The sequence below is a fragment of the Fukomys damarensis genome, unplaced genomic scaffold (assembly GCF_012274545.1).
Source record: "Fukomys damarensis isolate Sample0158 unplaced genomic scaffold, DMR_v1.0_HiC HiC_scaffold_4, whole genome shotgun sequence".
In the NCBI taxonomy this organism is placed as follows: Eukaryota; Metazoa; Chordata; class Mammalia; order Rodentia; family Bathyergidae; genus Fukomys; species Fukomys damarensis.
Genome location: NW_022900916.1, coordinates 28,153,849 through 28,171,043, shown reverse-complemented (window position 1 = coordinate 28,171,043; position 17,195 = coordinate 28,153,849). Strand labels below are relative to the sequence as shown.

Genomic DNA, 17,195 nt, shown 5'->3' with positions numbered 1-17,195 from the left:
AAAGTGTTTGTAGATGGGGAGGGGAGGAGGGGGTGAAGGGAGGGCAGAGGTAAGGGGAGAAAAATGAGAATCAAGACTTGCCATGTAAAGGTACATGATCCCAACAATGAATGTAACTGTACTGTATCCCTAAATGTACCAATAAACTCAATAAAAAAAAAAAAAAAAGAAATAGGCCTTTAAGGAGGTGATTAGGTGATAAGAGCTTTACACTCCTGAATAAGTCCCCTAGCAAAAAAAGGCTTTAGTGAGCTCTGGTGACCTTCTTTTGCCCAGAACCTTGTTAAAGCACAGTATTTGTCTCTTTGGGAGGATGCAACAACAAAGAATCATCTGGAAGCAGAGAGCACCTCTCACTAGGTGCTGACTGTACTTGTCTCTTGATCTTGTACTTCTCAGCCTCCAGGACTTTGGAGTAATGAGTTTCTCTTACTTATCCATTATCTAGTATTAGGTTTGATAGCATCACACATGAACTAAGACAATGAAGAAGGGTAAAATAAACATTCCAGGCAAAGGAACAACAGAGATTTTGAGTTTTGAACGGACATGGATGGGATCATTGTTGTGATAAAGATTGGAGCATGGAATAAGTAAGGTCAGAGAGCACATAAGGCTAAAAAAGTGGATAAGATCAGATTGCTAAGAGCCTTCTGAGGATAGAGACCTTGCTAAGGATTTTGAATATGGCCTTGAAGCAGAGGGGTGTATAACCAGATTTGTTTTTTAGACCAGTATTATAGAGAATGGATTGGAATGGATAGAAACTTGGTCAAGAGAAGCATTTAGGAGGATGTTAAACAGTCCAACCAAAAGAAATTACCACCAGGCTATTGAGAGGCAGAGCAGGGACTTAATGCAGTTCTCTCTGACACCAAAGCTGTGCTTTCCCCACAACTTTGTGACTATTATCAATCTCTCCAGGGGTGCCCATCGGTGATGGTCTAGTAAGTAACCTATTCTTTTTTTTTCTCATTGAGTTTATTGGTACATTTTAGGTGTACAGTACAGTTACATTAATCATTGTACCTTTACACGACAAGTCTTGGTTCTCATGTTTTCCCCTTATCCCTGCCCTCCCTTCACCCCCTCCTCCCTTCCCTATTTACAAATCATTTATTTCCATTTTTTCATTTTCTCATATTTTTTTCTTTTCCCTTACTTCCTTTCCCCTACCCTTTCCACTTCTGTACACCTTTAGCCCTTTTCTTCCTATTTCACATTGTCAATTGTACCATTATAGTTTTTCACACCAGAGAAACTATTTGGTATTTATACATGTGTGACTTATTTATTTCACTTAGGAGTATATCCTCAATATGTATCCAGTTTTTAGGAACCTATTCTAAACTCATATTTTTTTCTGTTTGCCCTTCATGGGATCTTGAATCAGCATAATTATATGAACCTTATCCAGCCTCACTTTTGAGGAGGGATGGGATTGGCAATTCGTAATACCTATCTTTTTTCAAAAATTATGCTGTCCTTCCCCTACTTCTCCCCAATTAAAGAATATCCCAGAAGCATCTGATAAGTGGCAGCTGCTAGTAGTAGCCTGGGTCATTCTAAATGTATATCAAAGATTATTTACATCATGTTTTGTTATTTTTCATTATAATTATTTTCTATATACAATAAAAGTAGACACTTTGGCTTAAAACAGATGATGTAATATAACAGAATTTTCAAGATTTGGCGAAGAAAATTTTTTTTCATTGAAATTGACCTCTGTGCTGACTTCTCCCACAACTTCACAGTTGGTAGTAAAGAAAGACTGTATTTTTTCAGTTTGAAAATTGTTCCTGGGTTAGGGCATCAATATTTTATAATTGCATAATGATGATATATGTGAAGTGTGTGAGTGAATGCTGATATTTTAAAATTTATATTGTAATTTTTTTCATTTAGTATGTGAAGGATAATATTTTTATCCCTTAAGGCGGAATCACTATTTCTGCTGTTTACCAGGAATTATTAGAATTTTACAGACTTTTGATATACAAGTATTACCATTTAAGTTTTTCTGCCCTTACAGTTGTGAGACTTTGTAAGAGTATAGAGAAGTTAAAATATATCTGATATTTAGTAAGATTTCTTCAGCATGCAGAAACAGGTATAAACTAAGACTTAGTAAAAGTCTGATGGCCATAAATGTTGTTGGTTTGTTATAAAGCAAGAGACAGTTTGATTTCAAATATCTCTTTTATGTTTTAATAAACTGAAGATAGGTCTACATATCTATATCTGTATATATGTATACACACACACACACACATATATATATATATACTGCTATAGTCATATGTATAGATAGCTAGATTTGCATATTTAGAAGGATATATAGCAATAGCATCTTCCATACTTACAGTTATTCTTTGAACATCTATATGTCAGGTGCCATTGTTGACAAGCAATATAATATACTGACTCAAAGTACTGGGCACAGAGGACTGATAAAATGTTATAGTACTTGGTCCTGTTGTAAAGATTTTACATAACCTAGGCAGGAGTTTGAGCTTTCCAGTCTAAGCCCCATTAATAAGTGCTGTAATTTATAGATATGCTCAGAGATTTGGAATTATTTAGTTGCTGTATTTATTCTATATCTAAAACCACATAAAAGTGGTTTTTGTTTTAAGCAGTGTTTTCTGATAGCCAAGGAAGAGAGAAAGCAAATATATTTGTGAGAAAATAGACTGGATTTTAATAGGCGATAGACAGTTTGAGGGAGTTTGAGGGATTGGTAAAGGAATAGGAGAAATAAAAAATGGCACTCAGCTTTCTGGTTTGGGAGCTTGAGTTAATAGAGGTGCTATTTATTGAGATGGGGGCCAAAACAAAAAATATCACAGATATTGGGGACCACACGTGCTGGGAATGAGGATATAACATTTAAAAGATGAAGCATTAATAGTAAGCAAATGAAAACTTAAATGTATAGTTTTGAAGCTAGATTAAAAATAGAGAATTTTGAGTCAGAGCCATATTGATAGGAGCTTAATCCTTGGAATGGAATGTGACTGCCCAGAAAACTCTGTAAAGTGAACAAATAGCAGAATTTAGAACATAATCCATCATGGCTGTTTAAGAAATAGACAATGATAGAGGAACCTTTAAATGACAATGAGAAAATTTGCAAGATTACATGTTTTGTGTAGGGCAGTGATTTTTCAAATGTAAGTGTGTATCAAAATGTCATCTGGGATGCTTACTAAAAATTTGGCTTCCTGGACCCACCTGCAGAAGAATCATAAGCAGCACAATGTAGAGTGGTAGCTATCATTTTTAGCAAGCATCCAAGATAGATGAGTTTTGAAATGTGCTTTGAAAACACCTTTCTAGGAAACATTGTGAAATGATTGATACAGCAAGCCTTTAGAATCAGACTTACCTAGGGTCTTGGTTTTTACTATTTATGTTTGTGTGGCCATGAGTTGGTTAATTTAAGGTTTTCTTTCCCATCAGTGGTGGAGATATGATATATATCTTCTGTCACTTAGAATTAGTACAAGGTTTATATGAGATATGCTACATTGAGTTCCTGACATGGGAAGGAGCTCAGTGAGTTGTCTTTTTGGCAGCTTCAAATACCCAGACTAGAGCTGTAAACCTAAAAGCCAGTGAGAAAATAGAAAGAAATAGCTGTCATTTAGCCTCATGGATTATGCTTTGTAGGAGATCACAGCCAACTGCTTTTTATCTTGAATGTAGAATTGTGTAAAATTAAGTTACTGACTTAATGGATTTCATTATCTGGTTACTCCTAGCAGCCTTCAAGTCTGTAGACATTAAATTTGAACAACATGATAGAGGCAAGGTGAAAGTGTGAAATTGAAGCTGAGAGAAATTTAATAGAGGGACAAATACTTCAGAAATCCTGAGGGCAACATGTTATAATATAAAAACTAATACTCAAAATGATACTGCTAGATTGTCAAGAAAATATTAAATTATGTTTAAAAGACATTGTTTCAGAAATTAAGGGAGTATATATTTTAGATTTCCATTAAAATGATTAACATTTTAAGAAGTTTGGCACTTGTGGGAATAAGCTTCTGCTATGTGTGAAGCTCACTTGCATAATATATTTTACTGGTCTTTCATAGTTTTGGGTAAATAAACTTACATTACCTTATTTCCTGTTTGACTCGCATTTTGCTGTTCTTGACGATCTGTGTAAACAGGTGTCCCAGAAAGCACTGTGGAACTAATCTATAAATCATTATGGATAACCATGTAATGCTGAATTTTTCTCTGTCTGTCCAGAAGGGAAGTTGACATGAAGGGAGAAGAACAGGTCATATTGTAGCCATGTTTGCCCATTTCATGTCTTAGACTGCTTGTCCCATGCTGGCTAATAAGAAATATGGCCACTTTATGGTTCTGATTTTGCAAAAGCTATATTATTGCCTTTGATTCAACCTTTTTGGTTCCACATCCTATCCCATTTGGCTATTTATATGATTTTTTATTCTCAAATAGGAATAATCAACTGAACAACTTTAGGTATTTTAGTATTTTTACTTAGTTAAAAATTATCACTTTTTATTCTACAAAGTTGGGTCTGTCTTTGATAAGATGAAATTTTCTTCTGTTATGTCTTTGGCACTGTTTTGTTACTCATCTTCCAGAACACTCAGTTTTCTTAAGTTGTGTTTTTGTTAGTCTTCCTTGTCTACCGCATTCCCTTTTGTCCTTTTTCTTACTTACTCTTTTATTTCTAACCAGTATATTTAATTTTTAGCAATGCTGATTCTGATTTTTGTTACTTCACTTCTAATTCATTGTTACTACATTTTTTGTTTCCTTATACTTTCCCCTCTTTATTTTGCTGGTTTCATTTCAGTTTTTATCTCAATCATTTCTCTTTGTATTTTGTTAAGTTATTTCATTTTTAAACTTTTTCAAATTTGTGTTGTTGCTTTTTTGATATATAAGAGGTATGAAAGCAGTGTCTAAGCTTACTTTGGTTACTCCTAGCTTGCTTATATTTTCTATATCTCAAGTGTTATGTCTTTGATTCCATAATACAGTGGTACCTTGGTTCATGAACTTAATTCTTTCCATGATTCTGGTCAAATTGGATGAGAACCAAATCAAATTCAATGGTTAGGTTCAATGTTGACCTTATGGGGATATTTGACGTGATTCTCATCCAGTTCAGTTTATGACTAGAATCGTGGAAAGAATTAAGCTGGTGAACCAAGGCACTGCTTTATTTTCCTGACACTTATGTTTGCTTGTTTGCTTTTCTATTTTACTCATCATTAAATAACAATATGTCCATGTTGTTGGAAATGCTTACTATAAATTGGATTTGTGACTTCTCTTTGTTGGTTCTCCTCTTAGAAGAACAAGATCTGATGATAGATGGCTTCATAGCGTATTTCTGGAGGTTTTGTGTAAAGTGGACCTGATAGTCTTAAGTTGGAGGTCATCACTTGATGTTGCTGCCTGATTACTTTATTTCTAGATAATCTAGCATAAGAAAGCCCCTTCTGCTTTGAAAATCAGTCTTTGTGTTGCTAATTTTACATCTCCAGGTGTAGGCTCTAGTCCTTATGTTTTCCAATACATTCATGTTAGAGTGATAAGAATTTTAGACCCAAATTGCAGGTAGAAAGCATGGGCTTTAGATCTGATGGACCTAATGAGTAGAATGATTGAGCCCTTGTGCAGCAAGGAAGAGCCACTTTTCCAAGTCTGGTCCTTAAAAATCCTTTTTCTCTAAGGGAGTTTAAGAAAATCTTTCAAAACTGTCCTAGATGACTTAGATATTTTGCTTGAGATTACTTCCACTTTTTATAATGCAAATTAAATTCCTTTTTCAGTCCAATAGATAACTGATTAATATTGGGAGTACTAAAGGTTGTATAATAGGCATGTTTGTGCATGTGTGTGTCTTTATTTCAATAAGAAGGTGGTCAAGGTGTGATAAAAGTGTTACTAACTTTTTACTACATATAATGCTACCTGGCTTGCTTAAAGTGCTAAGTATAAATTTGTGGAATATGTGAAAAAATGTTTGAGTCTTCTTTGAAGATTTTTAAAGAACCAACCACATTTAGCCATTTATTATTTGCTACTTTTCTCCAATATTCTTCTAGTTGCATATTTTGCAAAATATGTTCTAGGGGTATCAGATTCATAAAATGATCTGTGAAAAAAGGACTCCATGTACAAATGATTTTTGGAAATGCTGTATATTAAATCTTTCTCCTAGAAATTAATTCATTATGTAAATATACTAAAGCCTCCCCAAGTATGATCTGGGCTCATAAAACTATTTAAAACATAAAGCTTAATTTTATTCAGCACAAAGCTTCCTAAACTTATTTGATCACAGAAACCTATTGTGCTAGCTTTCCATTGCTGAGACAAAATACCTGAGAATAATGACTTAAAGGAGGAAAAGTGTATTTTCATTTCCAGTTTCAGAGGTTGCAGTCTGTGGTCAGCTGGACTCATTGTTATGGGCCTATAATGAGGCAGATGATCATTGTGGAGAGGGCATGGTGGAGCAGAGCTGTTCACCTCATGGCAGCCAGGAAACAGAGAAAGTGAGTGAGCCAGAGAGAAAGGGGCTGAGACATATGTACAGTCTCCAAAGCCATTCCCCCAAGCCCCATACCCTTCAATTAGGCCCCACTTTCTAGGTTTCCATCACCTCCCAATAATACCATCAGGTTATTAATTAATCAATAGGTGAATCCACTAATGAAATTAGAGCCTTCATGATCTAGTCACCTTCCAGAAGCCTCACATCCAAACATATGAGCCTTTTCAGGGAACTTTTTAGATCCAAACTATAACACCCATTTTTTTTTTTTTTTTTTGTACCAGGAATCGAACTTGGGACCTTGCTCTTGTGAGGCAGGCGGCGGAATCACTGAGCTAAATCCCTGGCCCAACACCCATTTTGTAATATCTCATAGAAGACATTTTTGGAAAAGCTATAATTTTTAAAGTATAGTGTTTTTGAACCTCATAGAATTTATTTAGACTTTTCAACCAAATAAACTTCAAAGTTTTTAGTTTGAATTTTTTCAGTCATCAGCTACATAAATTATGACTAAATATAATTAGATTGTCCAGGTTTAAGTCAAGAATTTCTATTTTTTATTTGACAGTTGGAACAAGATTTTATCTTCATAATATTTTAAAAATTATATTACTTTGGGCATTAAATTAGTTTATTTAAGAATAAAAAATATATACTTTATTGATGCACTAAGCCGAGATAGCTCTTTACCCTGTGGTGTAGAGGCATTTTCATATTTCCCATGAGCACATAAAGAGAGACAATTTGACAGTCTTTACTCATGGCTTTAATATTGTATGTTAACCTGGGAAATAAACATATAGTTATGCAAAATTTCTGTCAAAATAGTACAACTAGTCAGGCATGGTGGATATCAGGAGGTTGAGCAGGAAGATTGCTAGTTTGAGTTCAGCTGGGCCAACTTAGCACGATATTATCTCAAAAAAAACTAAAAAGTGCTGGGGATGTAGATCGGTACTCCCTGAATTTAACCCCCAGTACTGGGGGCGGTGGGCAGAAGAAAGAAAGGTACAACTGAATGAAGTAGGAGTGTTGACTGATTTTATTTTTGCTTCACAATATTAAATTATTTGTCACATTTGTACTTTGTCTTTAAGGTAATATCTGATTAAAGTTCAAGTCATCTTTCTCTCTTTTTTTTGTTTTTCTTCTTGTGGTACTGGAGTTGAACCAGTGCCATTCTACCATTAGGCTACCCCTACCTCCTTATTTTTAATTTTGAGACAGAGTGTCACAAAGAGAAAGGACTCAAACCTGCAGTCCTCTTGTCTCAGCCTCCCTCAATGCTGGGATTACAGTTAAATCATCTTTCTTTCGACTCTTTATCCTGTGAGACTCAATGTGCTTATCACTAATTTCAGCTCTTCAATGACTATTTAAGAAATGTCTTTTTTTTTTGTAACTAATGCTTCTATACATACTTTTCTATTCTTATCCATCTGAATACTTTTGTTTCCCCTTCATATCTGTTTTGTAAATCAGTAGGTTTTTGTTGTTCTTGCTTTTAACATTTAGAGCTTGTACCAAGTTAGGATTTTTTTTTAAAAAGAAAAGTTTGGTTTATAGAGCCTCTTTTTATAATAACTTCCTAAATCTGGTTTGTAATGAGTTTGTTGTGGATTGCCTAGTTCAAGTTTTTAGATTTTCCCTGTATTCAAGGTCTTATTTTTATACCTCTTACTGAGCAAAGCCATTATGTACAGACATTTTCCATTGGTTCCCTAAAATAATATTTTTGATGCAAAAACAGACATATTTTACAATTAAAATGATGTCTAGGTATACTATTTAGGTATTGTATTACTAAAGCAGTATGGGCACACACTATTCTAAGAATTCACAGAGATCTAAATTAAAGATAATTAAGCTTTTATATTCAGTACAGTAAATGAAATTCTGTTTTATCTTCAACAGACAAACAACAGAAAGGTGAATTTGCAATAGATGGCTATGATGTCAGAATGAATAACACCCTTAGGAAGGATGGAAAGAAAGATTGTTGTTTTGAAATCTGTGCTCCTGATAAACGTGTCTATCAGGTTGGAAATTTTATGTTGCTTTGAAATTAAGTTGATAAGATGTTCTGATTTCATTTATAGAAACATTAACATTTTGTTAAAACAGCTCTCCCTGACATGTTAATAATAATAAAAAAATACTGGGCTTTGTACATTGAACATTCATATAAGAGGAAATATGCTTAAAAATTTGAGAGCAGGTCAAGTGATATCTTCTTGAAAAAGATCAAATGAATATGTAATTTATCAATTACTCCACATGTAGTATTTTATATCTATCTTAAAAGAAGTATGTGATTTCCTAGAAGAATTGCATAGCAGAAAGAGTAAATTATCAAAGGAAAAATATTAGACTGTTAATGCATATTGTATTGCTTGGGGTGTAGGAGAAAATGAAGATAAAGACATGGATCAGCTCTGCAATTCAAGAGCTATCAGCTAGGCATCAATATGGAATGTATGTTTAATAAGTTTTAAATATCTGAGATTGCAGCTGAAAGCTAGTTAATTAAGTTGTCAGGTAGTGTGTTGGAATCTGACAAGAACATTTTTAAGAAAACTGTACCCAGCAGTCTAAAGAAATTCATGGTTGTCTTCTAATTGTCAAGGGCAAATTTTGTTCATCAGTTCTGTCTTTGACATTGATGAAGAGAAGCAGCTTTTTTTCCTGCACAGCTGCCAGCTGCTGATCAGAGTTTCAAATCCATCATCCTCTGCTTCAATTACATAAATTTGTCAAAATTAACTGTACATTATAAGAAGCATCCTTGCAAGGAAAGTACCACTAGACATGAAGAGAATCACTAATGGTCTTAAAGAAATGATAAGAATGTGACATACCTTACATTGCTACCGTAGCGATTTTTATTCTTATCGTTTTTTTTTTTTTTTAATTAGTTTACAGCAGCTTCTCCTAAAGATGCGGAGGAATGGGTACAGCAGCTGAAATTTGTATTGCAAGGTAAGAGCTTTGGTTGAACATGCAATCACAATTTTTAAATAATAAGTAACTGAGTAATTTTGGTTTTCATATACAAGGGCTTATTGACTTCTGTGAGAATAACCAAAGGATATGACTGGTATTAATAGAGATCATTCAGTTCTGATTTACGAAAGCATCTTTTTTTTGTAAGTATGAGTTGGCAACTTTAAAATTCACACATTTACAAATCAATTTAAATTTTTTTAAAAATAAAGAATGTAGCACATAGTAGTATTGCTGTTAATTTGTAGGACTTTTTACTTAGGAAATACAGTTTTAAAAGTCTTTTACAAAATAAAGTTTACTTCATGAAATATGTCTTGTAGATATGGAATCTGATATTATTCCTGAGGATGATGATGAAAGAGCAGACGTATATGATGATGTTGATCATCCTCTACCAATCAGCAGCCCACCAATAAGTACTCAGCCAATAGATGAGGAGATATATGAGGAACTTCCAGGTATTTATTTTCTTTTGACTCATAAAGATTTTAGGTTCTTTTTGTGTGTGGACCTGTGTGCGTGCCTCTGTAAGTATGTGTATAATGTGTCATCAGGCTACAAACGTGTAGAATATGGTGAGCTGTGAAGAGCAAGGACAAAGAAAACCTTCAAAACTATTTTGCAAATAGGGTTCTGCTTTATTAAAGTGAGTGAACGTACACTTATGAAAAGTGAATGGAATGTTAAAATGAAGCAGATAGAATCCTAATCTCTTGGGACTTTTGGCTCATTAGCATTGTTTATGCTACATAATTTTTTAATTAAAAAATTGACTTGCCTTACAGTTTTTTCCACCAACTCACACATCATTTTTTATTTATACGTCTTGGAACTTCCATTAACCAGAAGTTCCATGCACACTCCATATGTCATCAACTTCTGCCTGTGTATTCCTCCTTACTGTGCATTGTCTGAGGGGAGTGTTGTTAGGCTGTAAACAAAAGCATTTTAAGGATAGGTCTTCTTATTGATTTTTTAGCATGAAACTCAAACATTTTCTTATTGTAAATTTTTGGGCTTGGGTTAGAGTTTACATGTTTCAGTGTTGCTAATTACTTATGGCTACTTTTGAGCTTTTTTTGTTTGTTTTGTTTTTTGAGACAGGGTCTCAGTATGTAGTTGAGACTGACCTAAAACTTACTATGTAACCCAGGCTGGTCTCGAACTCACAGCGATCCTCCTGCCTCAGCCTCCCAAGTGCTGCAATTACAGGCGTGTGGCACCATGCCTGGCCTTGAGTTTTGAGAATCAATTTAAAGCAGAAAGGCACCTAAAATTTAGGATTCTTAGAATATAACAACTTCAGGGAATTGCATTACTAATACTCTAGGTTGAAAGGAGACTTCCTGGCTATTAGAAAATCCATAGTTAGAGAAGAAAAAGAGAGTATAAGCAATATAGATTTAACTAATGTGTAGAGAGGCTATTTTTCTCTGGTGAGAAAAATTTAATGACTTAATATAAACCTTTAAAATGGATTTCAGAAATACCTATGATGTTCCAAATTAATGGCACTTTCAACAGTCAGGAAAGCATAATAAATAACTAGAACATGAACTTTAGAGTAAAAATTCTAAAATTTTGGGTAGTATCATTTTTAGTTCATTGGTCTTCTAAGTTAATTTAATCTATAAAATGGAATGAAGTAATTCAGCACAATGCTTGAATCATACAAACTTACAATAAATAATAACATCATTATTATTTTTATTATGTGCTGAATTCTTCAAATGCTTATATGATGGTACAGTAATGGTTTTCTGGCCAGGTAATAGTAATTGCAACTATTATAAACTCAAGATATAAAAACTGTGCATGGAGCCTATGAATTGTCTTTTACTACCTACGAGTAAGGTGATTAATACAGAAGTATAATTCTGTGGAGAATAGTGATCTGTGTAGTTCTGTTATTTAATGGAACTGTGTATAGCCCTTTCCTTTCTGGTTTATCCTAAGAAAATGGCATCTGCCATAGCACAGTAACCCTTAGGTAGGGAAGAATATTCTTTACTTGCTTTCAGTCATATCATATCGTTAATACAGTTATTTTAGTCTTTAAAATATTTGAAAGAACTTGTGAGAACATACACTGATGTAAAATGGAAGAGTGCAGTACCTTTAAACATATTATTGCCATTTACATTTTGTGTTGCATTACATTCGTTGAATTGACTATTAAGTTGTTTCTTCAGCTTGACTATTGTGTCCCACCACCCAAGGGAGAAAATAAGAATAAACATAAAATATTCATAGTTATCACCTTAACAAAGAACCAAGAAAGATCTGTAAGTAGCCTGACATTTTAAAAATATGATACATCTTTCATTTTCTTTCACTACAGATGTTCTTCTTCATTTTTTTGGCTGGAGGCCACATAATTTCTGGAAATACTGGTTACCCTTTAAGCAGTGTTACTTCTTACTGTGGTACTAGGAGAAATTTAAGCTGCTCTGGGATTTCTTTGTCCCGGTCGGAGATCCCCAGTTGCTGTACAGTGATTGAGCTTGATAGAGTCTGCAACTGTGCCCCCGGGAAGGAAGCTGTAGGCAGCTGTGGAATGTCGAGTGCTTCTTTCTTCCCCAGTGTAACTGAGAGCTGCTTCAACATCTGCATAGTTTGGCAAGTTTGCAGAGTTTGAGCCAGCAGCTACAGAGGGGATTTTCCTAGTGAGGCCCTAAAGTTATCTCAGAGTTACAGGTTTATTTACTTAAATATTGAAAATAGGAAAGTAAGTTTTTAAATGTAAAAATTGTCTTTCAGGAGAAGAATTAAGCTTATGGCTTTTACCTTTGTGAAATATGGATATACTTTTGAGATGAAGGTGATGAGAACAGTAGGAAGGAGCACACTTACAAACTGTTGATATTTTCCCAGTTTTCTATAAAGAACTGTGTATCTCCGGGCTGCGGATTTGGCTCAGTGGTTCTGCCGCCAGCCTCACAAGTGCAAGGACCCGAGTTTGATCCCCAGTACCAAAAGAAAAAAAAAAGGACTGTGTACTGTGTATCTCTGAAACCTTGACTAGAAACTTCCCAGAATTAAATAATGTTGCCATTTCAACATAATTTTATATCAATTACATATTATTAAAAATAGTCCTTACGTTGAGAGATGAGGCATACAGATGTATTTGAAGAAAAATCTAAACACAACATGCTACTTTAAATCACAAAGCCATTTTCCTGAGAAAGTCATTCTTACTCTAACGTGTTTTTAATGTAAAATAAACCATTAATGTTTTAAGTCTCAAGAGTAAGAAGAAAATATTGTTTAAAAACTATATTGTAATATACCTTGAAAAAATGTTTCTAATTCTACAGGAGTATAAATAGTTTTGTTGTAATTATTTTTCAGTTAGAATATTCTAACTTTATTACAGCACCTTCACTTTAATTTCTTATTTATTAATTTTTAACTAACTTTATAAAAGAATAAGAATAAATTTCTAGATTTCTTTGTATCTAGGGTACTTATGCATATGTGCAGCTAAGTGGAAGGAATGATATTTCTGGGAAGTTGTAAAGGTATTTGGCTTTTCTCCAAATACCCGAATGCTTTAGCATCTTTTGTGTTTTATTTCTTATTAGCATAGGCCAGTCAGGTTTGCATACATTGTGCTATTACTATAGCATATTTTTTGTTTACCCACCTAATATATTAGTCTAAATATATTAAACTGTTTTGTAATACAGTAATGAGTTCATTTGGTTTAGCATATATTCTATAATTTATTGCTCATTTTTTCATTAGAACTACAGAGGAACATTTTTTGCCTGATTGTGAATCCTGAAGGCAAGAAACAATACTTGGAAAATTGCTGCAGAAATCAGTGTAGCTTGCTCTTCCCTCCTAGTTACTATGTCACTTGATTTTTTTTCCTTTAAAGGTAGAAAATTGTGTAGAAACAACAACTACAAAAAAATATTTTCAGATGTAGAGTAAAATCAGCCTGAAAACAAGAATAGTAACTGCCCATCAGCCTAACTCTGCAGCTTTTGGAGAAATTCTACTTGAGATGTCTTCTGGTGAGTGGACTGGAGAAGACAGGGCAAAATAAAGCAGGAAGAACAATTTATTTTCTTTTTTTTTTTTTTTTTTTTTTTTTTTTTTTTTTTTGGTTTTCTGAGACAGGGTCTCACTATGTAGTTGAGACTCACCTGAAACAGGCTGGTCTCGAACTCACAGCAATCCTCCTGCCTCAGCCTCTGGAGTGCTGGTATTACAGGAGTGCACCACCATGCCTGGCTAGGAAGAACAATTTCTATTCCATTAACTTTTTTTTTTTTTTTTTTAGAGTGAATTCATTTTGTAAAAAATTGCAATGACAAATTGAACTATTCTGGGCCAAAAACCGATGTTTTTATCTTTTTTTTTTTCAGTCATTCAGTTACACTTAAATTTATTCAGTCCAACTATCTGCATCTGAAATGGAATATAAAGTATAATGCAGCTATAAAGTTTTCAGTGAAACTATTATGTACCCATAAAAAAGAACAATACTTAAATTTGAAGTACTTAAGTATTTCAGGTACTTGAGTACTTAAATTTGAAGTTGATTCTAGCAAGTGAGGAAACATGCAAACTTAATAAGTGCTTACAAACTCCCAAAATATATTTAGCCTTATTTTCCTCCTAAATAATTGTCACTCATATTATGAAGTTAATAAAGGTAATAGAGATCCTACAGTCTTTGGTTATTAGTATTGTATAGTGATGATAGGTCTTTCTTTTTCCTTTTTTTGGAATGCATTGGGAAAATGTCAGTTAACTTTCATTGAACCACATTATTCAACATTTCAAGATTGTTAGTTTAGGCAGCATTCTTTTTTCTTAAACTATGATACTGAATTATAAAGTCATTAAGTATGGTGATATTGTATCCTAACGTATGGTATTATAATTATTTCCTCCTAGTAGATAACTCGATTAGAGTCATGTGTTTGGATGGTTTCAGCTCCAAACTCAGCTTAGAGGGTCATCTGAAGTTATAAAAAAAAAAAATTAAGGAAAATGGCCATAAATTAGGGTCACTACTGTTTGTATTTTTATCTTTACTGAACATAGGTATGTTTTTATTGTACCATATGTTTCCTGTTTTAAAATATAATTCTGCCTATCATGTAACATTTCTGTGCTTTGCCATTGGCAGTTCAGACAATTTCATTATGAGATGATTTGACATATGTTAATACTTTCAATACCTGTGTATATTAAAAATATATATTATCAGGTAAAGAGATAAAAATGACCCATTTTTGCAATTGGAACTATATCAGAAAGAGAATAGACAAGAAAGATGGAGAATATAAGAAATGATAGTAAACATAGAAATAGGTAAAATTTGTAAGCAACTTTAACTATTATTTAAAATAAACTGTTTTTTTTCTTATTCTTTAATTTTACTGACTGATAATGAGTTATAGTGGACCCTTGACTTACTTTATTTTTTAAAGTTAATTTTATTGGTATATTTAAAGTATAAAATATAATGACATCCATCATTGGAAATTTGCACCTTTACATAATCCATCTTGGTTCTTATTTTTTTCCCCATTCCCCTGCCCTCCCTTTAACCCTTCCTCCCTCCCTATCTACAAAGACTTTGTTTCCATTTTTTTCATTTTCTCATATTAATTCCATTCACTTCTTTCTTTTCCCCTACCCCTCCCATTTTATTTAGAGAGCTGAGACTGAATTTTAGCTGCTAATTAAAAAGCTGCGGCTAGTTGGAGGTGTGTTGGGGGGTGAAAGCACATAAGTACTGTCCTGTTGAGGAAGGAGAAGAGTGGTAACGAGTAACTTTGGCTGTTTTAAGGAAATGCCTGTTAAAATTTCAAAGTAAGTAAAAAAATAAAAATTAAGTCCTAAGTTTCCTAAAGCAATAGAGTGAAGTAAAAGATGACCTCATACAAATTTTAAAATCCCAAAGAAGGCAGGAAATAAGAAAAATGGAGTAAAAAGAAAATATGATAAAGTAAGAATACTATAAAAGTAACTATAATAAATGTAACTTTATTAATTTATTAAAAGAGATGACCACACTAGATATTTTTTTAAAATCTAGTAGTATTCTTCTTAGAGGAGATAAACCTGAAATAAACAACACAGAAAGTTTTGAAGTAAGGAAATGGAAACAAATATTCTTCACAGTCCTATCCAAAAAGCAACTATAGCAGACAATATAGAATTTAAAGAATAAAGCATCAATAAGACTATAGAACAATAAGGGTGATAAACCTTAAATGTGTCTAATTATATACCCTTTATTAATATAAAACATTTTAATCAACAAATCCTCAGTCATAACGAGATTTTCAACACACCACTTTTAGAAACTGCTAGACCAAGGAGCCAAAAAACTGTGAGGTTGTGGAAGTTAAACTACAAAATTAGTAAACCTGATCTAATAAATCTAAAATATATAAACCATCGTCACAGATAGTAAATAGTTCATTCAATACACAGAATGATCATGGAAATTGACTACATAAAATTTACATTTGAAATCCCAACAAATTTCAATGAATTCACATCATGCAGACCATATTCTTTAAAATGAAACTTCATTAGGTGCCAGAAGTATTACAGTAGTTAAAAATATCCCAATATCCCTATATTTGGAGCTGAAAAACTCCTGAATAGCTCATGAGTTAAAAGAGGAGATCATAATTCTCTAAAAGAGAATTAAAATAGTAGAGATAAAAACTTGTGGCTTTGTGCTTTAAACTATATTTGGGGTACATGCAGATGAATAATATAAGTGAGAGAATTAATCTATGAACTGGAGACATGAGAATCTGAAAAAAAAGACTAAGTATAATTGGGTGAGTGGAGTCAAAAGGAAAATTAACAAGAGAAAAAGGTGGTATAAATAAAGATAAGATTTTAAAAAATAACTCAATAGAATTATTAGTGATTGCTGATGATTTAGATTATTTAGCCCCTGCATACTAAATTTTCAGGCTCACATGTTTATATTAGCTAGAACACATGTTAAAAATTCTGAACCAGAAGGTAAGTAAATATTAACCACTCTAATCAGACAAAAATGCTGATATTTATAAAGCAGGAGGAAATATTATGCTAATAGAACTCAGCTATTAAGATTTTCCTGAGAACCTGAGATGATGAATCTTTTTTTTTTTGGTACCGGGGATTGAATTTGGGTCTTTGCGCTTGCAAGGCAGGCCACTGAACCGCTGAGCTAAATCCCCGGCCCTAGATGATGAATCTTAACACTGTTCCAGAAGGTCAGACAGTCAGAACTGCAGGTTTTATGTCTATATACAATACAACTGAGTGCTTTATCATTTACCGCCAAGAAATCTCAACAATTAGTTTAAAGGCACAACTTCTAACTACCTTTATATCAGACTTTTTAACTGTAATCATCATTCTGCAGATATAATTTGCCTCTCATGTAGAATACAAACAGATCTTAGCCAGCTTTTGCTTTTAATTCCTCCGTGTTCTAAAAAAAGTTAGAATATGATAAAGTTTGAAGTAGCTTCACAAAAACGTATTACTTTTTTAGGTCCTAGAAACTTTCTCACTCAGTGTGTGTGTGTGTGTGTGTGTGTGTGTGTGTGTGTGTGTGTGTCTATCTCTCTCTCTCTCTCCCTCCCCC

At 33.3% G+C, this 17,195-nt stretch overlaps 1 protein-coding gene across 2 annotated transcripts in view; it reads left to right on the top strand.

Annotated features, from left to right (window-relative positions):
* Positions 1–17,195, top strand: part of Skap2 (src kinase associated phosphoprotein 2) — a 166,220-nt gene that overhangs the window by 105,993 nt on the left and 43,032 nt on the right. For both annotated transcript variants that reach the window (XM_019208052.2, XM_010628269.3), the window contains exons 7-9: positions 8,477–8,601; positions 9,478–9,541; positions 9,889–10,026. In XM_019208052.2, the coding sequence (XP_019063597.1) occupies positions 8,524–8,601; positions 9,478–9,541; positions 9,889–10,026 (280 nt within the window). In that variant the 5' untranslated portion in view covers positions 8,477–8,523. The remainder of the gene's footprint in view (positions 1–8,476; positions 8,602–9,477; positions 9,542–9,888; positions 10,027–17,195) is intronic.